This window comes from Eupeodes corollae, chromosome 3 (assembly GCF_945859685.1).
Source record: "Eupeodes corollae chromosome 3, idEupCoro1.1, whole genome shotgun sequence".
NCBI classification, from domain to species: Eukaryota; Metazoa; Arthropoda; class Insecta; order Diptera; family Syrphidae; genus Eupeodes; species Eupeodes corollae.
Window position 1 is genome coordinate 23,174,733 of NC_079149.1, and position 27,030 is coordinate 23,201,762.

Consider the following 27,030-nt stretch of genomic DNA (forward strand, 5'->3'; position numbering starts at 1 on the left):
ACATTATTTATCTGACATCAACAATATCTTCAATTTTTGTTGTTGTTGTTGGTTAGTTCGTGTACCTATATCTTCGTCATCATCTCATTTCTATATAATGGCTTGAGCTTATAGATCTTGTAAACCCGTTTGTTATACATATCTAAATATGTAGGTAAGGTAGGTAAGGTACAATAAGTAAGTTTATAACATCGCTGTTCAACAGAATCATCATCATCATAATCAGCAGCAGTAACATCACAGCTGAGATGACGTATGACATATCTTGAAACACGGTCCAAATTTTTCATATAAATTCGAATTTGTCAACGTGATTCTTGACAGTACTGATTAGATACTTGCCAGATAACTACCTACACCGCCTTAAAGAGATACAAATCTGATGAAATAAAATATTTTAATATAAAACAAAGGACATTGAATAAATTATAAATTTTTTAGAAAAATAAAAAGTTCTTGTGAAAATATATTTAAAAAAATTAATACATCAATAAAATGGGATCGTTAGTCAAAGTGAGTGTGATTTTGTTGTTGTTGATGAATTCTGGCCTACCTTACCTTACCTTCTTATGCATACCTCTATTTAGTGTTAAATTTTATTTTAAATGTTAAAATATTCAAAACTCGTCTTGAAAAGCTTCAATTCCATCCATATCAAGGATGATTATTTTACGGGTTGTTAACTTAACCATAAAAATTGTGTGTGGTGAAGAAAAATAATAAAAACAAAATATATAAAGTGGCTTTTGCAAATAGCTTATAATCATTATAAAGTTGTAATTAAGTTGTAAGCTTATATCTAGCTTTGGTTGTGCGTGATATAATTTATGAATGATTGACTTTATCCATATCCATATAAGAAGAAGCACTGCTTTTAATTACATCTAAGACAAACAAAAAAAAAACACTCTTGCTGATTAGCTTTAAGATATGCATACATATATAAATACATAAGTAAAATCGTTATTTGAATAAATTATGTGAGATTTGCATTTAAATGATTCAAATGCAAAAAAAAGTGAAAGTGTCCTCAAGGTACACAAACTGCTGAGTAGTGTCAACAAACTGTTAATCGTTGTATAGTTTTTAATATTTATTATATGTGGTATTTACATTATAATATGATCTTTAAAAACAAACACAAAACAAGGCAATACAATAGACGAATTTTCGGCATACTTAAATTGATGGTATTTTCAATTTATAACTTCAATTTTCCACAATTAAATTTCACGAAAAGCATTTGATAAGCTGCAGACTTTTTATCCGAAAAATGAAAATGAAAAAAAAGTTCTACACTAAAAAAAATAGCATCATTTTTAGGTTTTAAATATTAAGTTACTGGCTAGACGAGTTTCAACTGAAATTTATAAAACTTGTGATATTAATGAAACGCGTTATGGCAAACAGAAGCAAAAGTGTGGATCTTAAATTATTAATTTTGTCTTTTTTTGTCTTAAATTTGATTGTCTGTATGCCTTGACCATTTAACCTAAAACAAGTATAATTTGTTGAGAAATTATTTGAGAAAATTGAAATAAAACATGTTTTTCGGTAACTTAAAAAGATTTTACTATAATTTAAAGATTTTCCTAAAAGAGGTTTCATTTTAAATGATTCGGAATCTGAGCAGCTATTACGTTATTACGTTTGGAACTTTCATCTTTTGATATTTGACAAGTGAAAACTATACTATTTTAAAATTAAATTAGCCATTTTGCAATAATTACACAATGAAATGGTGAAAATTTTGCAAGCACAGTTCGTATTTTTGCGCAAACGTTTAACTTCTTGAAGAGGTGATCACAATTATTCAACGAGGTCAGTTGCTTAAACAGCAGGATTAAGATGCTCTGAAATCAAATCTTGACTTTAAATTTTCCATAATACATTTTTTAATATACGGTTTTAAGAATGCTAAAGACGACTATAAAAGATTTTTAGAGCCTAAGCTCAACCAAAAAATAGGCCATAAGAATAATTTACATGATGATTTTAAAAACTACAAGTCTTTACTTAGAAAACACAGTTTGAATTAATTCAGTTAGTTTTTATAGTTTTCAGTTAATTTTTAGATTTCGGTATTTCTTATTAGTTATGAGATGACTTATGTGAGTTTTCATATGACTCGGTCTGAAGTTTTGAGAAACCTTGAACTTAATTCCTTTATGTTATTGTATGATTCATATAAATTTTTTCAAAAACCTGAAAACTACGAATTCATAGTAAGATCAAAAATTGTTTTATCTCATTTTTAACTTCTCATAGAAAGTTATTGTAAGGGGTCCGATGTGTCGAATTGAACATTTTGACATTTCTTGACGTTTCAAGGACCGTAGAGTCGAAATACAAGATTTTTAGGAAGATGTCTGTACGTGCGTGTGTACGCACGTTCGTACGTCCATACGTTCACACGTCCGTCCGTTCTCAATGTTTTTTTCGTTGTCCATAGCTCAAGAGCCATCGACTTCAAATAAATTTTTGCATACAGATAATATTGCAGAAAGATGCAGAAAGGCCTCTCAAGATAATTGCGTGGATTGTTTTTTACTTGCGACATATAGGAACTATATGGCAAGTTTTGCATTCGTGCAAAATTTCGAACTCGAGATTTTAATCAAACATGATATTACGATGGTAGACAAGTCGAAAAAAGTGGGTCCCGCGATTCCGTCCGGTCGGTTTTGTCTGTCTGTCCACGCTCCTACAGCCTAAACCATTGGGTCGATTGAGTTCAAACTTGGAAGTTAAGGTTTTGAGCAGATTCGCGTTATGCATTTTTTTCAATTTTTTTTTAAGATCAAAACTAACAGTGGCCACCATACAATTTTTTTGGTCAAAAAACGAAAATTCGAATTTTCTCAAAAACAAACCGATAGATTTTCTTTAAATTTTCTCTAAAATTTCATTTTTAAACTTGGCTTCTTTTAATAAGAAAAACAAATTTTTGTATTGCTCACGAAAGGTACCGCTCATAGAACCGTTATTTTGTTTTTTAATTTTCTCAGCAATTTATAATCCAATTTCAATAATTTTTTTTCTGAATAAGCTCTTATATTGCTTTAACAATATTGCCTTAACAATATTTGATTATCAAAAGTGCAATTTTTTATTGTTTGGATTTTTAAAAAAATATTGAATTTTATTTTTTCAAAATTTGATATCTCAAAAACGGGTCAACGTTTTTTTACGAAATTCAATCGTATAGCGTATATTAACAATCTCTAAACAATTGCGTACCAAAAATATTTTTAGAACAAAATTGAAAAATTTTATATATAAAAAATTAATTTAAAAAAAAACCGCTCTAACGATTTTCATAAAAAAAATTTGAAAAATAAAATGTTTTTTTATTTATAAAATGGCATTTAAATTTTTGAAGACAAACTTATTTTTCGGGCGTAATTTTGAATATTAAAATAGTTTTTTTTTTAAATATTTTAACTATGCATGAGCCCGAAATAGCGCATTATTTTGACAAAATTGTAATTACATTCCTAGCTTTTATCTAAATTAGTGCATTTGGTACATATTTATGTATTTTTATAACTAAAATTATTGTAAATACCAACAATGGCCGCCCATGTAGCGCAACTGTATCGGATTAACGAATATGATATACCTATTTAATCAACAATCTATTTTAAAGTGTCTATCAAGAAGTAATATCTTGGTAACTTTGTATATGTGATTTTAAAATATTATTCTTTACGAATAAGGTTGTTTCACACATGATTTACTTTCCTTCGCCTATATAAAAGAATAAATACTTAGTACAAGTTAAAGAAACGGACTAGAAAGAGTATATGTAATTTCTATTAGAATCACTTTTTCAACGTATACATATTGTACCTACTTATAAAGGTATTACGTACAACTTCTACAACTGCTGCTTACGTGTCACTTCATAACTAAAATCCAAAACGCTCAAAAGCCTGACCTTAAACAACACATGAATAGCAATTTCTTGTACCTGTACGTATGCTTGTTATTTTTTTAAACTTTAACAAAATAAATAAACTGAACGTAAAAACTCCATGTTTGCGATGAAAGCTTGTAGTAAAGAAGGAATGTAGTATGTACTTTTTAGCTACCAATAACATTCCTTCATTATCATTATCACCATAAACATGTCCTTTTTTATCTATCTGCATAAAGCTAAGCATGCCAATGAACTATTCCTAATTCGTATTAGACACCTACCTGCTACCTAACTATACAACCAATAGGCGATCGCTTTACAAATTAAACATTCATGGTCTGCCCTTTCTTATCTTATTTATTTTCCATCCTGGTTCTTCTGATATGAAATTACAATAAAGCTCTATCTAAAGGAAAAAAGCTTTGAAGAAACAAGTTGAATCTATATGAATCGCATCGTAGCTTTATACATAATATAAACATTTTTCATATACAAAGATCCTACCCAAGTAAAAGCAGACTTATGAATGTGAATAAAAACAAATATCGGTAAAAGATCCTAAACAGCTGACGTAAGCATGCAAAAGTTTGTTTCATCCCCATATTAGATACAATATTAAGCCATTTTGTTTTTTATATAAAGTGCATTGATATAAATAAAACAAAAACAAATTCATCAACCTTCATATGGAAGCTCTTTATGTGAAAATATATACAAGGATAGACTCAAGTAGAATGAAGGAAATTGTGTAGACTTTTTGGGTCGAAAATTAATTATCTCCCTTATTCTGCTGGCTGCTTATCCCTCTAATGCCTTATTTTTGTATTTGATTCAAAAATTCAGCATATACTAAAATGCATGTGATAAACACGAATCTGAAATCAGTTTTTCATTACATAAAAGTATTCACCTTTTACAGGTAAAAATAAGGAGACCGCCTGTAGGCGGGCTCAGGTCTTATCATGAAAAAAAAATAACACAGGTGTAACATAATGGGTTATTCAAAATATTTTATTTAAATGCTGAAAAATAAAGAAAATCAAGAATAAACCTAACGTTGATGAAAAGTCATAAAGCAAGACTTTGAGGTAGAATTACAGAGGTTTATTTTACATTTTGTGCAATATGCTTGCGTCTCCGATTTACATCCCGGTTGCTTGCAAGTTTTCTTACCATTGCGGTCCTGAAATATGCACCAGTGGCCAACATTATCATATCGAACTTCTGAAGTCGGAAAGTAAGACTTTTTTGATTTCGAAGGTGGTGGTATTGGTGATGACACTGGCCGGCCTCTAGGTTTCTTGGAATCGGTTGAAATTATGCACAAAGTCTCAGCTACTTCTGATCGAAAATTTGGAAGTTCAATGGTGACTTCCTTGTTTGACCTATGATAAAGGATATAAGCATTTACCATCGCCACATCCAATAGATGAAAAAAAATTCGATTTGTCCATTTCCTTGTTTTCATACGAATGTGATATCGACCTAGAAGACCATCCATTAGATCGACACCTCCCATATGTCGATTATACTCTTTTATAATAAATGGACAGTCAATTTCGATCTTCTGCTTCGTTTTTCTATCCCATCGTGAAGATGTGGAAGGTCCTGGGTTTGACATGTTTGATAAAAAAGGTTTAACACCGCAATAAGTAGATAAAAGTCGAACGCTCTTATTGTCCATCCAGAAAACGCTGCTAATATCAATGCCGTTTACATTAGCAACGTATTCTTCCGAGTAACCTCGCTCAACTTTGCGCTTCGCCAGGTCCGCTTCGGTGGATAATTTTATATTTGGAACTCGATTTGATCGAACTGTTCCCAAACTATAAATTCCTCGACTTCTTAGGTATGTAAGAAGCCCTATTGACGTGTAAAAATTGTCAAAATATACAATATGATTTACGTCATCTGGAATATGTTTTGACAAGCGCACGACGACATTTGAAGATGCTCCAAGATCTGGTGCATTTACAGGCACCACATTATCTCCTGCACCTGAGTAAATCTCGCAAGCATACGAAAATCCCATACTATCACATAAAACGAACAGCTTAGTTCCCCATTTATGTGGTTTGGCTGGCATATATTGACGTGTAGGGTTACCTCCCATTTTTGTTGCACACATTTGTTCATCAACACAAAGCCGATGTAACATAGGAATAGACCCAAAACGTTCATTGAAATGATTTATCAATGGTCTTATTCGGTGTAATTTGTCGTATCCAGGCTGGCCCTTATGCACCATGGTAGAATTGTCGTTGAAATGGAGAAACTGACGTATTTGTTCGAACCTCATTCGAGTCATTGCATTTCGGATTGGTTCGAATGAATGTCTTCCCCAATAAGAACGAACATTTGGATATCGGTACACAGACATAAACATCATGATGCCGATGAACTGACGAATCTCTTGTTTGTTAGTAACAAACCGAGCTTCGATTTTCTGTTGACAAGCATATAAATTCATTTGGTCAACGAGGTGTTGATAGAAATCATCAGTCAAGAAGTATTGAAAAAAATCAAATGGTGTTTTCAGAGCTTTGACGTCATTTGGCAACTCTTTTTCACCCCGAAAAATGATTTCATTTACATGCACTTGCAAGTTTTTCTTCTTCCACATAAAAGACCGGAACTCCTGAGCATCATTTCGCATGCAATTAAAGGGCCCAATAAATTGACCAGTTGTAGAAATATCTGGATCTGGACCATCTTCTTCCTGTTCCAATTCGAAGCAATTTGAATTGCGTTTTCGTTTCCTGGAACGTGGAGTAACACCATCAGATACAACACTACTGGAATTTGATTGCAATGTAGCAAGTGCAGCAGCAGACGTGGAAGGCAACGATGCAAAAGAGCTAAAATTCAGACTTGCAACTTCAGGATCCATCAATAATTCAGTTGAATTTAGATTGTTTTGTAAGCAATCGTCAATCAAAAACTCGTCTTCCGAACACATAAAATCTGGATCATCAAAATTATCATCTTCATCAAAATCTTCACCATCCATATCTTCACTACTCGAAAAATATTCAACAAGGTCAGCTTTATCATCCTTCGTCTTAAAAAGATTCCTCAAAGATTTTCTCGACATATCTACATGAGAAACTTGGAATCAGTATGTACTGGGGAGAAGAAAAAAATTACACTTAACTACCTGAGGCCGCCTCTAGGCGGGCTCCAAAAAAACACTCATGAACGACACAAAGAACGAAACAGCACATCACTTTTTTTCACAAATCAACAAAAAATAATTTATTTACTTACTCGTAATTTTTCCAATAGAAATTTACCAATATTAGATTTTTTTTTTTAATTTGAAAAACGAGGTTTTTAAAAAAATATTTATTTTACAAAAAATACCACTTTTTTAATTTCAATTGAATGTAAATCGCGAACAACAAGCGCAAAGAACTTGCAATAAAAAGCAATGCACAAAACAATATGTAATCTAGAGGTAAAGCCTAACAGATTATTGAAAAAACAAGAAACCGCTACCTTTGGCACTTGTTTAATTAAGACCGCCTTGAGGCGGGGTGAGGCATTAGAGGAATGGAAATAATATTTTTCTCTCGCTCCCGCTGAATTTCTCCACTTTCGATACTAACGCCACGCCAACGACTCTGGTCGCCTTAAAAGTTTCTGCTCATGAGAGTGCTATGGTTTTCATTATGTACAATTGTACATAATGGCATTTATATCTTTGAAGACAAACTTATTTTACAGGTATATTTTTAAATCTTATATAAGTACTTTTTTAAACATACTCTTAGCATACAGGAGCAAGTTCGTGCGACCCAGTCGTGCATTTTATTTACCATAGCAATTTAGGTGAAAAATATGGTTAACCCTTAAGCCTAGTACATACTTGTGAACCATCTCGTGAACCCATACACATTTCAGTTTTTGGTTCACCCGTGAACTTGCTCGTGAAGCTGAGTGGAGAACAAAGTGGAGAGTTTTCGTTCACGGGCAATTCACAAACCAAATGTCAAAGCTTCACCAACAGTTCCCGTACATTTTGTACGTGAATTGCCCGTGAACGAAAACTCTCCACTTTGTTCTCCACTCAGCTTCACGAGCAAGTTCACGGGTGAACCAAAAACCGAAATTTGTATGGGTTCACGAGATGGTTCATAAGTATGTACTAGGCTTAAATATCTTGCGAACCAAAAACGCTAGAGACTTGAATTAAATTTTATATAATATATTGTAACGTGATACCAAACAGGTATATTTTTTGAAAAAATCAGTATAACGGTTGTTTTTATAAATCAATAAAACTGAAAAAAAAAAAATTTGTCACCTCCAAAATTTTACGACTGAAATATGATTTCATCTCTAAAACAATTTTGTGCAACGGAGAATAATGTTTTTTACATCTGATAAAATTTTAAGAAAAATCTAATGGACAGTTTTTTTTACAAAAAATAAAAATCTTAAACCAAACATTACTCAAAGTTAGTAAAAATTGAATATCGATTCAAATATCTTTTCAAAACCTTGAAATTTAGGCTTCAAGCTTATTTTTTCTTATGAGAAATATTGTTTCCAACATTTTAAAAAATTTTGAGAAAAATCGAATTGACAGTTTTTTTACAAAAAATGAAAACATAAAAAAATTGTATAAAAATTAATAAAAATTTACTGTCGACTCAAATATCTTTTCAAGTATTGAGATATTAGCTTAAAACTACTTTTATTTTTCAAAAAATATTGTTTTTAACATTCAGTAGAATTTTGAAAAAAATCGAATTGACAGTTTTTGTACATACAATTAAAAACATAAACAAAATTTAACAAAAGTTGGTGAAAAGAGCATTCGACTCAAATATCTTTTCAAAAATTTGAAATATTGGCTTCAAACTAATTTTATCTTATAAGACATATTGTTTTTTTTTTTTTAATTGAATTGATAGTTTTTTTACAAAAAATAAAACTCTAAAAAAAAAAAAACAATACTAAAACTTGGTAAAAATTTACTTTCGACTCAAATAGCTTTTCAAAAATTAAAAATATTTTCTTCAAACTTATTTTATTTCACAGAAAATATTGTTTTCGATATTCAGTAATTTTTATATAAAAATCCAACAGTCCGTTATTTTTTAACTTAAAAAAAATAGTACGCAAATTTGGTAAAAATTGATACGACTACATATGGACAAACTGTTAAGCAAGACAAATCGATAGACGTGATGGGAAGATATCAGTGTGGGTCGCATCCCAGTCTCTTTTTTTTTTAAATTATAAAAGGTTATATCTTGAAGACCTGACGTGAAAGATTTATTTTGAAGTCGGGTTCCAAATTATGCCATTAAAAACCAAATTCGATTACAAGATGCATTCATTTTCAATAATTGTATGTAAACTAAAACTAAAAATGTTTTTCCTTTCCTTACGTTTCCAACTTTATTTTTGGAAAATTTTATCTTTCACGGTCAATTTTTTTTGTGGCTAGTATCTTAAGTCAATTCAAACAAATTTTAATTTCAAATATTTTAATTATTTAGGTTTTATATTAAATCCTTAACATGAAATTTTCCTTTAAAAAAGGAAAAGATCCCTTTTCATCAAAACTCGATTTAAGAATTTGGTGAGTAAAAGAGCCCTTTCAAATTCGTTTCCTAATTTTGATTTTTACGAAAATCGGTTTGGATGGCTCAATAGCCCCACGGTTGACGAAATTTTGTTTCCGGAGTAATTTTCAAAAAAAAGTAATTCAATAATGCCAGCATTCCATAATTTGCAACAAACTGTCATTCTCTGTGTTTTCTGAGTCCCAGATGCGGACATTTTGCTTAATATCGTTGAATTGATCCTTACCGTCCAAAATGTAATACCAACTTAAGCTCAAAGTGTGCAGCCATGACGATGGTCGTGTCCCTTCAATTGATGAGCCAAATGGACGTTTAATAAGCTAATAATCTAAAGTCTATGTGCTAAATTTTTCTCAACCTTGAGTTGAGGTCCACACGACTAAAACAATATTGACTCATGGACAGTTGGGCGATATGCATACCAGTCTAATTCATGCAGCAGGCGTGGTGGGTGTTTCAGTTTGTTAAAACTTCTCATCAAAAAACGCACTGTTGGGTCTACACAGCACTCACTTTTGAAAAATTATTTTTCAATATTGCTCAACGTTATTCAAGCGTTAAGGGACTGATATCGTTCCACTTTTTTATGATTCTGTTTTTTTTTGTCTATCAGAAAGAAACCACTAGAAATGCCACCATTTGAAAATAGTCCGAACTATCCGGATTGTTAAGATTGGAGAATAGTATTGTTTAGGGCCTACAGGAAGCGCGGAAAGATTTGAATATCTGAGTATATGTACTCAGATTCTTTTAGGCTCGTTTCACACGAGCGCTTTCATATTATACGGTCACGGCAAAATGCCGGACGGTGCCGTGTAGCAACCGTCTACTGACACTACAGTAAACGGCAGCCAGATGGCGCGATAAGCTTATTGACTTACGAGACGAAATGCATGTTTTCACATCATACGATTCTATTTTTGAGACCGAGTTCGGTTACATAACCATAGTGCCATAATTTGTTTGTCGTTCATTATAACAACGCGCGACTTGAGTGTTCTTTTAAAACTAAACCTGTGAAAAAGTATACAGTATAACAGGCACCCTGCATATATCGTGTTTTACCGAACGGTTAAAACCGTATAATGCGTAATTAGCCATTTATCCGGTTTACGCCATCCGGTTTTTTGTCGTACGGTCAAAACCGTGTAGTGTGAAACTAGCCCTATCCTATTGTATTACAATAAAAACAAACCAGATCATCCGACAGATTTAGTATTTTTACTATTTCAGTAAACTATATCAGTAAACTATACTACTGTTCAGATTATTTAGATAATCGACTATGATTACAGATCTGTTTGAAATATTGTTCCGCTATGGTATGATTCTGATATCCCACCATGTTAAAATCCGAACAAACGAATCTCTTTGAGTTCAATTAATCCGGATTATTTGGATTAGAGAATAATATTGCTTAGAGCCTACACAAAACACTGGTAGCATTAAGAACCTGAACGCATATTAAGACTCAGGGGGTGCCTGGAAATCTTGTATTCACTTGAATTTTACTATACATAAACCGGATCCGGATCATCCGAAATTTTCAGTATTATGTCTTATATTAAATGTCCAAGTAAACTATATCTAAATAACTATTCACATTGCTGATATTGATTACAGAACTGTTTGGAATAAACGTAGTAATACGATTTTACTAACAACCAAAATTTAAAATGCTAGCTGCGAAATATAGAAATAACCTAGAGGGGGCTTTTAAAATAGTCACAAAGATTTAGTTTTGATTAAGTTTACAAACGCTATTAAAAGAAATGTTTAATGATTTTTAAAAACTCAACAACTTTTGATTGATATTTGATTTAAAAAACTAATTGAAAACGGTTCATAAATCTATACTTTATTTTTTGTCGTTTTTTGTATAATTCTTATGCAAAGGTCGAATTTTTCTGCAGTAATGAAAAATTATTCAAGTTCACGTTCAATTTTGAATATTTAGTCAAGAATTATTATTAATTTTTCTTTTACAAAACATTTCATTCTTGTATTCTTATGTTGACATTCCTTGCATAATTCAGTCAGCTGCAAAAACAACACAAAAACCAAACTTAAATCCAAATGACCTTCTCGTATCAAGACTTAATTCTCTTCAAATTATAATATTTGTATAATATAGGTTAAGCTTATTCTTTATGTCACCTACCAGCCATCACCCATCATTAAAGTAATTTTCCAAGGCAGTAAGTTGGTTGCTACAAAAAGTTAATCTTTATCTATAAATCATTCATGATACTCCTTTTATGATGTGTAATGCAATAAATTAGTATTTGTGTTGCATTTTTAATTTTATTAAAAAAAAACGTGACTTCTTTTTTCACATTTTTCTTTCATTGTTGACTTTTTGAGAAAATAAATTGATCTTGAAAATTAAAAGAGAAAAAAAAACGGCTTAAAAATGTCAAACTTTTTACTCGAATTTACATAATAACACAACACCAGCAGCAATGACGCCATGACTTAAGCAGTGAATGTCATTTAACAATTGAAAAGATTTTGGTAAACTTAATCGAATTTTAATGATAACAAAAAATTAAAAATCACTTTATTTACAAAGAAGCTAATTGTTAAGCTTCATTTGGAGGTAATTCCGAAACAATTTAAAAATTACACTTATCATTCTTTTTCCTCATCATTATCATTATCATTATTATACCTACCTCAATTTAAAAGTATATAATGAACGACACACTTAACTCCTGAGTGCTAATGAGGTGAACTTCATACTCAAACTACTCTTAGCTCACCTTTAAATACTTAAGTGTAAAAGCTAAAGGTACGTAACGTAACTACTTCTCTTCTTGCATTATTTTTCTGTTAACGATGAACTTGAACTTGAAGCTTAAGTATCTACTTTTTCCCACAACCGTCATAATTAGGTATATGAAGGTTTTTGGGTTTAAAATGTTTAGATAGAGTTGTTGATTGTTTTTTTTTTTTTTTGAAAATCTGTTTTTAATGAATATTCCAATTTTTATATTTTTGTTTGTTTGGATGAGTTCATTGCCTCAGGGCTTTTGGCAAGCTATGAAATTCCTTAATGACAAGAGGCACGCAGTGTCAAGAAGTTTTCTTAATATCATCTCAGATGGAACCAACCAATCTCAAAAAAGGACGATATTCTTCTCCCTTAAATTATTGACTTGAACTTATGTCATTTCTCCAAAAGCTAATTACTTATCAGCTTCAAAAAGAACTCGAAGACGTAAGACATCTTAATTACCGGCAGTTTTTGATTTTCTCAGTAACAGGTCCACTGTTGATGTCATATTTCATCATTCCTAGCAGCGGAACTGATCTTAACATCGTTTTTCAGTGAGTTAAATTTTCAGGGAGTACAATTTTCGGACTCTTTAATACACGTTCAAACCCGAGAAAAACCACAAAATATGTAAATGTTGGCGTGCCCCAGGGTTCTGTTCTGTCTCCCAAACTCTTTCTCAGTATTATTAACGATCTCTTATCTGGAATTCCTTATTTATTTATTTATTTTCTTTGCTGACGACAGTACCCTTGGATTTTTGTATTTGGTTCTAGATTCACAATTGTGCACTTCGATCTTCAACCTGCAATATATGCTAAGCTTAATAAATTGTGACGTAAAGAATATTGTTGAATTTTAATCGTTTGTTGGTTAGAATTCAATATTCAATGCTGCCTAATGTCGTTAAAGTATAATTTACGACTTTGTTACTATTCATGAGTTGTACCTTCATCAAGAAAGCTAAAACTCTCGAAATTCTCTGCACCTCTTTTGAAAAGATCACATAAGCCATGTAGTCAAAAGTTAAGTAAGATTTTTGGGTTTCTTGGGGTGATTTAAGAAAATGTTCTCTACTTCTAGTCTGGCTACAATCCACAAAACCTGTCCAAAACTTGAGTACCTATAATTGCCATTTTTGGGGTGAAACTTACGTAGGTTAGGTTAGGTTGTTGTGGCTGTCCAGATATCATTGACGCACGTAGACTCCAAGGGTCCATTGTGATATCACTAATGAGGTTACTCATGGGAGAGTAAACCATTTTGTACTTTTAATAACGTTAGAGAGACATTTTGTGTCAATCGTTGCCAGTTCACTGGTGTTATCGAAGAATGGATTACCGCGAAAGTAATTCCTTCTAATGAAGAGTGCTGGACATGTACATAGAAGGTGTTGGACCGTTTCCGCATCCTCCTCGTCCATGCAGCTTCTACAGAAGTCATTTGTGTAGACCCCTAGCCTCAAAGCATGTCTTCCTATGAGGCAGTGTCCCGTTATTACTCCAATTGTAGAGCTTATACTTTGTCTGCTCAGTGATATCAAGCCTTTTGACCGTTTTAAGTCAATACTTGGCCATATTTTTGGTACTTTGTGACCATCTAGCATTTGTTGTTTCTAGATCATATTGCTAGAGAAGATATTTGCATGTAGCAAGTGGTGTTCCTATGTTATGTTTTTGTCTAACATGAGGCAGAAGTGTTCCGTTTTTGGCGAGCTCATCGGCTTTACAATTTCCCGAAATGTCTCTGTGACCCGGCATCCAAATGAGGTGAATGTTAAACTGTTCCGTCATCTCATTCAGAGATGATCGACAATCGTGGACTGTTTGAGAGTTTGGGAGACAGACTCGAGAAATTTAAGAGCGGCTTGGCTGTCTAAGAAGATTCGTATATCCTTACAAGATATTTGCCTTCCAATTTAGTTTTGTGTCTAAAATGAGTCCCAAATATTTATCATGATCGGAAAAGCTCAATGGTATTCCTCTAATCTTGGGTGGGCTAATGTGAGGAATTTTACATCTTCTCAAAAAGAGTATTAATTCTGTTTTGTATGGGTTGACGTCCAATCCACATTGCTTAGCCCATTTAGTTAGCCTGTTTAGGGCATTTTGTAGGAGTTCCGAGAGAACTTGGGGGTGCTTCCCAGATACGGATATCGCAACGTCGTCAGCATAGACAATCACCTTGAAACCCTCTGCTTCCAATGCTGTAAGTAGGTCGTTTACTACCATGTTCCATAAAAAAGGCGAAAGGACTCCACCTTGGGGAATGCCTCGATTCACCGATCTGGTGGTAGTAAAACTTCTCACGTTAGAAATTATTGTCCTGCTTTTGAGCATGAGACTTATAATATCTATGAGTGACTTCTCTAATTTCAGCTTATTCATTGCTGTTGTGATCGCCTGGTAAAGCTCCCTCAATATCTAGGAACGCTACCAAGTTATATTCTTTGTATTCGAGGGAATGTCCAATAGTACGTACCAGCGAGTGAAGTGCTGATTCTACTGATTTTAACTTAGAGTAAGCATTTTGAGCTGTGGAAATGAGACATTGTTTAAAATTATGTCTGATGTAAATTTCAATCAATCTTTTCAAGGTTTTAAGAAGCAAGGCTGATAGGCTGATTGGTCGTAGATCTTTAGGATTAACTACATTTGCCATTCTCCAGGCCTTGGGAATATATCTCAACCTTACACAGCTTGTCAGAATGATTTCCAATGGTGGAATGATCATGTCTGAGCATTTTTATAGTTCGGCTGGAATGATTCCGTCTGGTCCTGGAGATTTATATGGATCAAAGCTGTCTATGGCCCATTGCAGTTTTTACTGCGTTATTAGATCAAGTAAATCGTTTGTATAAGCTAGAGACTCTGATGTTAAGTCATTGATTATGTTAGAGCTACCTCGAAAGTGGGTGTCTAATAACAGATTATGAGATTCTTCATCTGTGATAGTCCACGTGCCTGCTTCTGTCTTTAAAGCACTGGGTATTGCTGGTCTTTTTGAGAGAATTTTCCTGAGTCTTGAGGCTTCTGAAGTATTTTCTATTTTACCACAAAAATGTCTCCAAGAAGACCTCTTACTCTTTCTTAATTCTTTTTTATATTGCTTTAGAGCTTGTTTGTATAAATCCGAGTCAGAAGAAGATCTAGTGTACTTAGATCTGTTAAAGAGTTTGCGACAGCTCTTTCTGAATGGTTCTAGTTACGTAAGCTTCTAGGAAATTATCCAAAGAAGAGTTTTAAAAATGATGAAACTTCATTGTTGCATTTCCGTTACTCAAACATGGTCATAACATATTTTGTACCATTTTTAACTTTAATTTCAAAGTTTGAATTTGGTAGCGCTGGCATTTAACAGCTGTGAAACTCAGATGTTAATTGAAGTGTTAAAATGGTAGTTACTCGTAAATGTTTACCATTTACGTCTATTTTCAATGAAGATCACAAGATTTGACATTTTTAAACATTTTTTAAGCTAACAATCGAACCGAACCTTAGACGCATTAAAACCAACATTTTTAAGTTATGGCTCAGACTGAAAAATTTGAGAAAAAAGCAAAAATTACTAAAACACATTTCGCTGAGTGTGTCTTTTTGAGCTTCAATTTCGAAATTGAAAAATGAATGACCCTTCACTTTGAACACGAAAGTCATATCAATATCATCTTTATTTATAACCGCAACCATAAGATATTTTTTAATTACCTAATCAAATACAATCTACAATTTATGTTATAATAAAAAGTAACACCATAAACAATATTGAAATATATTCATAAGTCATAGTTAACAAATTGATATTTCATAAAATACTCAACTTAGTTAAAGACTTTTCTATACTTAATTTATTTTATCTAAGAATAAGATCTAAGCTCTCGACTCGAACCCATAATTATTATGTTTTGTTTTTTAATGCTTTGTTTAAGGTACATAAATATTACATGATGACGGTTAACTTAATTGTTGCCGCTTTTCTATAAAATATGTACATATTTTTTCTCAAGATCTTAAGTTTCAAAAATACGTGATAAACTTGTCAGATATGAATCACATCTTATAAAATATTAATTTGTATGGAAAGTTTATGTTCGTTGACAAGGAATAATATCATTCCATTCTTGTGGAAACGTCATATTTAATGCAAGCGTCAAATCCGACGGAAAGGAACACATAAGTTCACCATTAATGAAAGTGTCAAAATCGAACAGGTACGGTTTGTTTTCTTCTTATTTTACGGTTTTACGATAATGCTAATAAAATTAAAGAAATTCTATACATTTTTGCAAATAAAAAGAAATTAACACTTCTGGAGGTGTATTGTGTATAGGAAAATTTGGTTTTAGTCTCATTTGACATCCTAAACTAGTTTTCAATCTCAATAATTTATTATTATTATTATTACTCATTTAAAATTATAAAATAAGATTGTTTGTTTGAAAACAAATTTGCATTATTGGAATCCGTTCTAAACGGAAATGTATTTCTGTTTTTGTATCTTATTCACATAAAGTTCAAAAACATCAATATTTATTTATATAATTTGCAAGCTTTTGACAGTTGTTCCTAATTGATGTTGAGAACATATCAATTATGGCAACAATTTATTTGTATTTTTTTTCGAGTTTCATCAATTTCAAACGCAAATAAAATAAATTATGAATAATAAAAAAATAAATTTAGAAATAGCAAATATTCTTGTTTAAAAATTTAAAACATTTTATTGAGATTGGTCTTGAGATAACTTTGCTTATGAAAAAGATTTACCTTGCGATTGGATTTGAATGGATTCATTGCACTCTCTTTATAAACTATTGTCATACACAAGTTGAGCCATCTAGTAATCAGTTTTTGAATAGACAGCATTTCCAAGTGTCACTTACGAAGCTGTCATAACCAAAATGGTCAACCTTTACCTTGCACATGATAATGAACAACGAATGGACGAAAAAACGTGATTTTACACATTTAAAAAAGTCAATTTCTAACAAAAACACATTTAAATTATAAGAAACCAATTGACACTTATGTTAGGATAATAAAATTTGCAATTTCGTAGTAACGAATTGCAGTGTGGTTGCTACGAACTGTCAAACTCTATTCGAGTTCCACATACCATCCACACTACAACGAATAAATTGTTCGTGTTCGCGTTCAATTTAACATCAAAATTATGCCACTCTTGTTTTGTTTGTTGAAAAGGGTAATTATAAATTGACAATTCGTCGCTGTCTGTAAATTGAAATAAGGCTTATGTGAAAGAAAAGTCCGCAATTCGTAGCTCATGTGCAAGATGCTTAATGGCTGAATCACAAACACGCTTCAGCTTCGGCTTCGTCTGCGTTACGGTGGGCCTGCTTTGAGGTTGCTTTGAATGACATTTCTATTATTTCATCCCTTCAAAGAGCAAATATATTTTGTTTGTCGACATTTTTTTACAGCTGTTGAGCTGTCAGACAAAACAAATGTTCAGATAATTGAACTAAAGATTCCGTTTGGAAGCTTACGATTGTCAAACTAAACGTGAGATCGAATCTAAGTTGTGATAGAATGCATTGAATTCGTATGGCTAAGCTCGTAAACATCAGGTGAAGCCGAAGAGACTTTCTCTCTTAAATTTTTCATAAAAGCTACAGTTAAACAGTTTCCATTGTAATAAGTGAAGTTTTATTTTGGTCTGTAGGGTCAAAGCTTCGTCTATTTTTCTTATGTTTTTTGGTAAAAAATTCCATAATCGAAGTGAATACAGTACACAAAAAATTGACGTTCGGACTAGAGACAGACATAGCGTGAGTGAATAAGCATTCGAGTTCTTTTCGAGGATGACATAGTTTTAGAGTCACTAAGACATTGGGGTTCAGGATATTGGAGTATCATTAAGAGTAGATTTGATGCGTGGTATTTAAAACAAATGTCAAGTTTAATAAGTTTTTGGAAAATCTACATACATTGTCATATCTTTTTGGGCCGTTAATATAGCATACCAGCGAGGTTTAACTTTCTTTTGCTGGTAGAATCGCAATATCTATAAATTTCGCATCCATAAATGAGTAGAGGATTATGTTGCCCAAATGGTTCGAAAGAATGTGATTGTTCCAGATTAACGTTGGGTTGAACACCGGACCTAGATTCCTTACATATTCTTTTGGGAGTTTCGTAAGAACACCGGAGTCAAGCAAGAAAAGTCCACAACTTTCTTTGAAATCACAAGGTTTACATCTTTCTTCTGTGAACAAAATGCGATTTTGTTAAGGTCTGCATTAAGACAGCTTTCACCGTTTTCTATAAGCCCTAACAAGCAACTCAAATGCATTTGGGCAATTGATGGTAATTCATTTACATAAAGAAAAAATAACAAAGGACCCAGAATTGAACCTTGTGGAACACCGCGAGAGATTCGGAGAAGTTTGGACAAACCTTTCTTAATTAGAATTTGTTTGAAAGGAACGCAAGAATCTTTCAGCACATAACGTGAAATTAAAATGTCGAAAGAATTTGTCGCATAAAACTTATTGGTCAACCTATAGTAAACCTTCGAAAAATCTAGGAGGACCAAAAAGTTTATATCATCTTTATCTAAATCTTGTTGCAAATCTTACGTTTCTTTATGTAAAGATGTGATACAACTACGACCGTTCCGAAAACGACAATGTTATGGTGTCAGTAAGTTTTTAGAACCGAGATATATTGCCATTTGATTTTTCAGAAGTCTCTCGAAAAGTTTCGACAAAAAGCAAAAAGAGTATTATTGCAATTGGCCTTAATTCATCACATTGAAAATTTTAAGAAATTGGTAAAATCTTGATCTCGATATTTACCTGAGGTAAAAATAGTGTTGAAGATGTATGTTATGAAAAGTAAGACGAAGTTAAATAGTCACCCTTATCACAAGTTCCCTCGTAGCAAAGTTCTGAATTTTTCGTTTCGCTACGAATACGAACAACTTCTTATCATAGGCCCGAACGAAATATGAAAAAGCATTGCCACACAGAAACCATTTATTCGTACTTTAGGAATCAGCTGGTAAACGTCAAAATGTGAAAATCAAATTAGAAATTTATTCTTGAATCTTTGCTGTTTCTGTATTTTTTAAAATGGAAACAATTTTTTAAAAATAAATACTTACAAAATAAACACTTAAAAAAGTTATGTTTCAAATAACACATTCAGAGTTCATAAACTAAATGAAAACTTAATAATATTTTGACTCCTCGATTTCGATAACTTTAAGTTTTAGCTTAATTTTACGCTGCAAGGGTTCTTCTTTTATCTTGTTATGTCTCTGGGACTCTTTAAGACCTTTTTTATTTAATTCAAAGATTTTTTCCACTTCTCTATTTATACGACGCAAGCTGCTTGACATATAATCCGCACTTTTATTTTGGTTTTCCCAAACAATTTCTGATTCCCTCAAAAGGCAGGCGGTATCGTTTGAGTGGCTTTGTTGAAAAGTGGTTGGACGACGGCGGCATTGACGAACACTTCCCGAATCAGCAACGTCTAAGGACATCGACACATCTGGATTTTGATTATCTTCAACAACAACTTCGTTAAGTTGTTGATTTTGATCTTTCAAAACTAAGGAGACCTTTTAATTCCACTTGTTGATGTTTTAAGACCAGTTTACTTGATAACACTTTCTTCAAGGTATGAAAAAGAATGCGTTCTGTTCATTCCACCACCTGTAGCCTTGATTTCTTTTTTATTTTCTACTAGTTTTCTTTTAATATACGCCTTTCAGTCTAGCCATACCTAAAACAAAGAGAGATTTTAGACGGACCTTCTGGCAGCATTATGTAAATTAATTGTACCTTCCTCCAGCTGCTGGTATCCTTTACAGGTCAACCAACGCTGTTTAGTTCTTCTTTTACTTTATCTCCCAAAAGGCGGCGACTTCCACTTTTGTTGCTTTTGTATACCCTTGAGCAATTTCAGGGTTTTCTTGGAGCAAATCCAATAGCCTTTGGTACTGTGTTTAGTTTGTAAATACTTTTTTGGACCTTTAAAAACAAAATATATATATTTTTCACAATAATTTTGTATTTGAACTTACATTTTTGTCAATTTGTATCCATACACTTTGGTAGACAAAAATGTTGTGTCCAGTTTTGAATTGCTCCTACAAAAAAATCTGTTCGTAGTAAAATCTACCACTTTACAGAACTCCGAATTTAGTAGCAGAATTTTTCGATACGAAAACGGAGCTATGAACCATTTTTCGGGATTCGTAGTACGAATCTATTACGTCGGGGCCTGTGGGTGAGTAGCTTAAGAAATTGTAGACACATCTCACTGAGCCGAAAAGCATTAGAACTAATTGATAAGGTAGTAGCAACTACTTCTGTGCTATTGACTGATTATTCAGATCATTTATAAAAATTAAAGTTATTAAAGTTAAAAGGTTTTGAAATTTGTCGAAGATTGGAATATAATTTTCGTCTAGTAAACGAAGCATTTAGGCGGGACAAGTATATTTCACGTTAAGTCGATCGTATTGCATGCACAACCTGCTTTCGGAATGAGCTATAGGTACAGAAACCGTTTCCAACGTCTGTACGCATTGTCTGGAACCAGGATTATAGACCGAATAGTGTTTGAAAACCACGGTTTTATCCAATGGAACGTTCTTATGAAAACGCGTATTCATTAAAAAGTTTATCCAACGACGCGACGGTAGATAATTAATTGTGTATCAGTTAATACCAAATAACTATTGTCAATTCTGCTAAAACCCCTGTGTTGGACTGAACTATCAAAGTAACGTTTTTATCGAAATCCTAAAATATTAAAGGAGTATACTTTTTTTTAAACTGCTCACATAAAATATATCAAGTAACGTTGAAAAAAAGCTTCAAAATTTTGGATCGCGTAAAGTACTTTCTCAGCCGGCAATAGTAAAATTAGTGGACAATTTTGAGCTGTTGGGACAGGTTAGTAATATTAACTATCGAAGTCGTGTTCACCTCTTAAGAACAACTGAGAACATTGCTATTGTAGTCCGTTGTGTTGACGAAAACTCAGGTTGGTCAATTCATCCACGATTTTTGAAATAAGTTACGAGTATTCTACAAACAACTACACCGTATTTTACATACGGATTTAGGCCGTAAGGTTTTATAGTTCAGTCAAACCGGTCGATCAACAACAATGTCGTATCTTTGCGGTTGGACACTTCATCATCTTCAATAATGAGGCCAATTTCACCTGAGAGGCAACGCTTTTAGATACTGCCTTCGCTCTACTAAGCTAAGTTTTATGAGCTTTTTGAATTCGTTTCAGCTTTAACATTTTCCAGTTTCAGTTTATTTTTTTGTCTTGAATATTTTGCTTATTTCCTGCTAAATACATATCGCAATTTCTTTTGCTTAATTATTGCTTAGCTTCCAAGGAACAAATTAGATTTTATTTTTGTGCTTTTTTTAAATTTTGCAAAAAAATAAACATACAGACCGATTATAGAATCCGATGAATTCGATGCAGAGGGGACCAAATATCAATTTTCTATTTTTACTAAGGCCGTACAAATGTGAAAAAGTCATCTGCAATTTGTTCATCGGATTCTGTAATCGGATCTCAAGCATTTCGGCTTCTTGAACACAATTTCAAAGCAAAATTACTTACATATACTTTCCTGATTGCTGATTCCAAAATTCAAATCCCAAGATTCAATTCCCAAAACCAACCAAAAACTTATCCCGTCAGAATAAAAAGTGCCAAGTTTGACCTCTGAAGTCGTGGACTATCGTTCACACGTAAATTTTGGTTTTGATTTGTTTTAAAATTTAATTTGCAGATAATCGTACTTTTATTTGTGCCACTCGTAGTCTGCCAATTAACAGAGAATAATCAACAAACACAACAGCAACTAGAAGATTCTCCTGAACAACATGAAATCTTAGACATTGAAGCACCAGAGACTTTTTCATTTTCAGCCTCTCCACTGCAACAACCAGAGAGTCTTCAGAGCAAGCCATATTTTGATTTCTTGAGCGAACTTTACGCTCATGATGAGGGCAAAAAATCACTATTCGCCAATCCGCCAAAAATATCGACGTAATATTATTGATTTACCTGAAAGACCTCAACCTGCTCGAAGTTCCCAACAATTTCGGAATCTATAAGACTACTCAATAAAAGTAAAAACAAAGCTTAATTTTTTTTGTCTGACATTGACAGGAATACAATTTTAATTTTAAATAAGAAACTCTTTAAAATAAGTTCGATGTAATCTTAAGTTAATAAAATATTATTGAAAACATTTTAAAATCTGTTTCATTTTGCAAATAAATTTCAGAATAAATGCTTTAAGAAACCATACAAACTTCGACAAATTTTTTTGAATTCTAAGACAAAACTGATCGTTGTGTTTTAAGTTTTCAAAGGTATAAGTTGCTATTTGTCCTAAATTAATAATATTTATTTACTTTTAATTTTATTGTGAACCCGTGTCAAAGTAAACATCTCTTGCTCATTTCAATCAAGCTCTCACTGCAAGTTTTTCCTCCCGGTTTAAGAATTGTTGGAGTTACCCAAACTTTCGGCTGTAAAAATTCTTGATTTTCTCGCCTTAAGTAACTTTTTTCCTGAAACTTAGACAATGGAAATTGGCTTAAAGGCCCGCAAACAGTAAGAGACCAAAAATGTCAAATTCTTGTCAAATTGTCAATCAAATCAAAACCGTTTAAGGTACTTTTTTTGGTTGTAATGTTTAAGGGCATTAGAACTCAAAACATTTTCTTTTGTTTGTAGGAAACTTTATAAAATGAATTTTAAAATTTTAAATGGTGAATTTAATTTTAAATTAAAATACATTTATATCAGTTCAAAAAAAATTGCACTATTGTGAACTGAATTGTATGAATTGTGAACTGTATTGGTATAAATTTCAAACTTCCCGCCCATTCGGCCATATTTTATTTAAAATTAAGAAGAAAAAGGAAAAGAAAATGAAATGAAATAAAACCATTCCACACGATAGTTCCGCACACTCAACACGCATTTTCTTTAATCCGCATTTTGTCGCTTAAGTTTAAATTTTCTTTAATTTGTGAAGTTATTTAACAGCTCAAGTAAGAGCTAATTTATGAAAAAGATTGTTAAATTTTCACATTTAAAAAAGCTTAACGTGCTTTAAAATATTTCAACATTACAGTTTTATCACTTCAACAAATCCACTTACATATATGTACATCAGACTGTAAAATATTGTTTTCCAATAAGAGGTTACATTTAGTTATTAATAAAAGAATCTGTATTTTTTAAATAAATTTATGAATATCTGTTTCACTTAAAAGAAAATCTAATTATTGACGAAAAGCAAAATCGGTCCAATGGCCAACATGTTAGCTCCATATCATTTTCTTAAATTATTGAATTTTAAATGAAAAATACGCACATTTGAGTCTGAACGTCCTCGAAAACTTCACGAATTTTATCTTCAAGGTCTTAAATCGTTTATTAAGCATAAACATGCACATGTTTACATAGTCTCATAGGAAAACCTGCCTAAAGTTGTAAGATCACAAGTTTTCGTTGACCAATTGTCGAGAAAAATTACTCGTCAGAAATTGATTCTGGCAAAACTGCGAACTCGTTTGTAGTGAATTTTGACTCTTTCTAAGCTGTTTTGGAGAATATTTAGTTAAATTTTACTTTCCAAATGTCAAAAGATGACAGCTTCAAAAATGACAGCTGCCTAAAAAGTAGCCTATTCAAAATGGTACCCTTTAGAAAAAGCAGTGATTGTGTCATTATAAAAGTTTGAAAAATATTGTTTATTCGTCAAAATTCAAGTTATTTATCTATGATTTCAATATCCTTGAAAACAAGAAATGCATCCAACAAAATACAAGTTCTTTGCTAAAGTTCATATAGTTTTGCATTTTTAAAACATTTATAAACTTTAAATATTTCAAATAAATAAATATGAATATTATGCACCTCCAAAAACAACATAAATAAGAGCTTATAAAATAAAATATGCAATTTTGGTTGTCTAAGCTAAATGACCGTAAGCCATAACATTCAAAAAACATGAATTGCATCTAATCTAAAACCACTTAACAGCTGACTCGTTTTTGAAGTTGATTTTTTTTGTTAGTTTATGAAAAACAAAACACGTGGGGGTGCGTTTGCGATCGCATAAAATTCCCATTTATTTATGTCTACTTAATAAAAAATAATTAATTAATGACGCATTTAATGCAATTAATTCAACAAAATCTTATAACTTATTGTAATTTCCAAAAACCAAAATTAGCAAGTCATGTTAAATATTTATAAATATTCATTATACAAACTTAACCTGTCAGCGCCATCCACCGCAATTCTCTGCTCAGGATTGCCTTTTGAGGTTTTCAACTTACGTAATGCGGTGGAGTTCGTTTTTGAACAAAACAACAAAAGAATCTATGCATTTAAATCAAACCTAGCTTATATTTCAATAAATTACTAGATATTGAATACAAGAAACTAGTTTCTAGATCTATGGAAAGCAAGTTCTATAAAATTAGGATTTTGAACTCGACCTTCACCTAAGAAAAAAAAATATTAATATTTTTTTGACAAATTTAAAAGTTTGCAGAAATTATGTAAAAAATTTCAAAAACTGGCTTGAACACTATTCCAAATCTAGTTTATGGCTATAAATTCAAGCTATTAAAAGAAAGCTTTGAAGCAACAATAACAACTTGGTAACTTGTATTACCAGCAATGTGAGAACTGTTACAGTTAAATAGGTCTTGTTACCACTTCTGAGAAATTATTTGACAAACAAAGATTTAAACTCGTCTTATGATTTAATTTATTTTAAACAAATAAAATTCAAAGGAATAAATTAGTTAATTATAAGCCTTCAGACAATCATAACAAGTCTCAGCTTAAAAGCCGACCAAGACCAGCCCGAGTCGTCGCGTCGTTAAGTCGCTTAGAGCGGTCGTTGCGTCGAGCCGTGTCGTTGTCGTTGCCGTCACTGATCTTTGGTATTATTTTCTTCACACTTTAAATTTGATCAAACAAAACACATAAAATCAATTATTAGATATTAAAACAGAAATCAAGTTTTTTCGTTTAATAAACTTCCGAAATGTTAACATTAATCTATCAGATCGTTGAGTTTTGGTATTTTGTTCGTATTTTTTTTTTATTTTCAACGTTCAAAATATTTTTGTTTTAAGACCTTCAAATTGTATTTCCTAAAAATTCCGAACTTTTATTTTATTTTTTGTCAATCTCTTTTTTTTTTTGTATTAATTTTGTTTCTTTTATTTGTTTAATTTAATTGGCAGATAATCGTACTTTGCTTTGTGCCACTCGTAGCCTGCCAATACAACAGAAACTATCAACAACCCCGTCAGCAATTAGAAGCTCTTCCCGAACATCATGAAATTTTGGATATTGAAACACCAGAGGTCTTCGCATTCACAGCTTCTCCTCTGCAAAAGCCCGAGAGTCTACAGAGCCGGCCGTACTTTGATTTCTTGAGTACACTCTATCGTCATGATGAGGGTAAGAAATCACTCTTTGTCAATCCACCAAGATATAGGCGTGAGCCTGTTCAAGCACCCGTCCGTAGTTTTCGAAGTGGATCGGGACAATCTAGACAGAAGCGTGCAGTAGTTTTTCGTCCATTGTTTGTCTACAGGCAGCAGGAGATCAGAAAACAAAAGATTCAGTCTCTTAACAAAGTGAGGCGTCATTAAATTTTCTTGGCTTATAATAAGGAATAACTTTATGGTCTTCCTTTATTTTGGATGATCTTTAAATTAAAGTAGAATTTTAATGGCTATTAACAAAACAAAAAAAAACAGGAACATATTATTGTTAAAATTTTGTATTTTTACTTTTTAATATAATTATTTTATTGTTATTGTTTTTTTAAAAATTATATATTCATGACTTAAATTAAATAAGAAATTAATTAAATTATTATATAATTAGAATAAAATAAAAATTAAAGAATAAAACAAACATCACAGGTTGCTTTTATTAAAAAACGGAGAATGCATTATTTCTTTTTTCCTTTGTTTGTGTATCTAAAAAAAGTCTCGAAAGGTAGATTCCTCTTTATATCATTCTAAAGGTTTATTTTTAAGGTTTCTTTATATTAATACAATATGCACAAATGCAGTTTTTAAAAATATTAAATAATTTTTAAAACAAAGTGTGTATGCGCCTTGGAGTATCTTTCAAAAGAATATACATTTTATTAATACAAAAACTCTGTAAGACAAAAGTTGAATTTGGGTTACCTTCAAGCTGGAATTTCACATCATCAGTCATCTCGCCTTGCCTGATTGTGGGTCCTTGAATTTTTGATGAATTGGAAGTCATTTTAATTTGTGTTATTTTAAATCAGCTAAGTACTAACTTCACAGAATTCGTTCACGTTTTATAAATACGAATAATGGACAGTAAAAATTGACTTTAATATACTTGATACTTTCGCCCTTTTTATTTAAAGATAAATCAAATCAACCAACATGCGTCTCCAGACAGCTCGGTCCCTAGCTAGCTGTCTCCAGTTTCGTGCGCTAAGTTGGTTGAGGTCCTCTCTTACCTGGGTGCGCCTCTTCCTCTACTGCGCCGTCTCTCAGGATTGGATTCGAAGACCTTCCAGGCTGGAGTGTTGATGTCCATCCGCTCTACATGACCTAGCCGTCTAAGCCGTTGGACTTTAATTCTGCTAACTAGGTCACTATCGCTGTTAAGCCCGTACAGTTGGTCGTTATATCTTCT

The 27,030-nt window shown here is 32.1% G+C and overlaps 1 protein-coding gene across 2 annotated transcripts; it reads left to right on the forward strand.

Annotated features, from left to right (window-relative positions):
* Positions 1-261: 261 nt before the first annotated feature.
* On the forward strand, positions 262-26,234 carry LOC129952219 (uncharacterized). Of its 2 annotated transcripts, none has more exons than XM_056064705.1 (2): positions 262-513; positions 22,088-22,552. In XM_056064705.1, the coding sequence occupies exons 1-2, from the start codon at positions 496-498 to the stop codon at positions 22,349-22,351; spliced, it is 282 nt and encodes a 93-aa protein (XP_055920680.1). In that variant the 5' UTR covers positions 262-495; the 3' UTR covers positions 22,352-22,552. The 2 variants fall into 2 exon arrangements, with proteins under 2 accessions (XP_055920680.1, XP_055920679.1); XM_056064704.1 differs by lacking the exon at positions 22,088-22,552 and adding an exon at positions 25,581-26,234 and having other exon boundaries at positions 313-513.
* Positions 26,235-27,030: the final 796 nt, after the last annotated feature.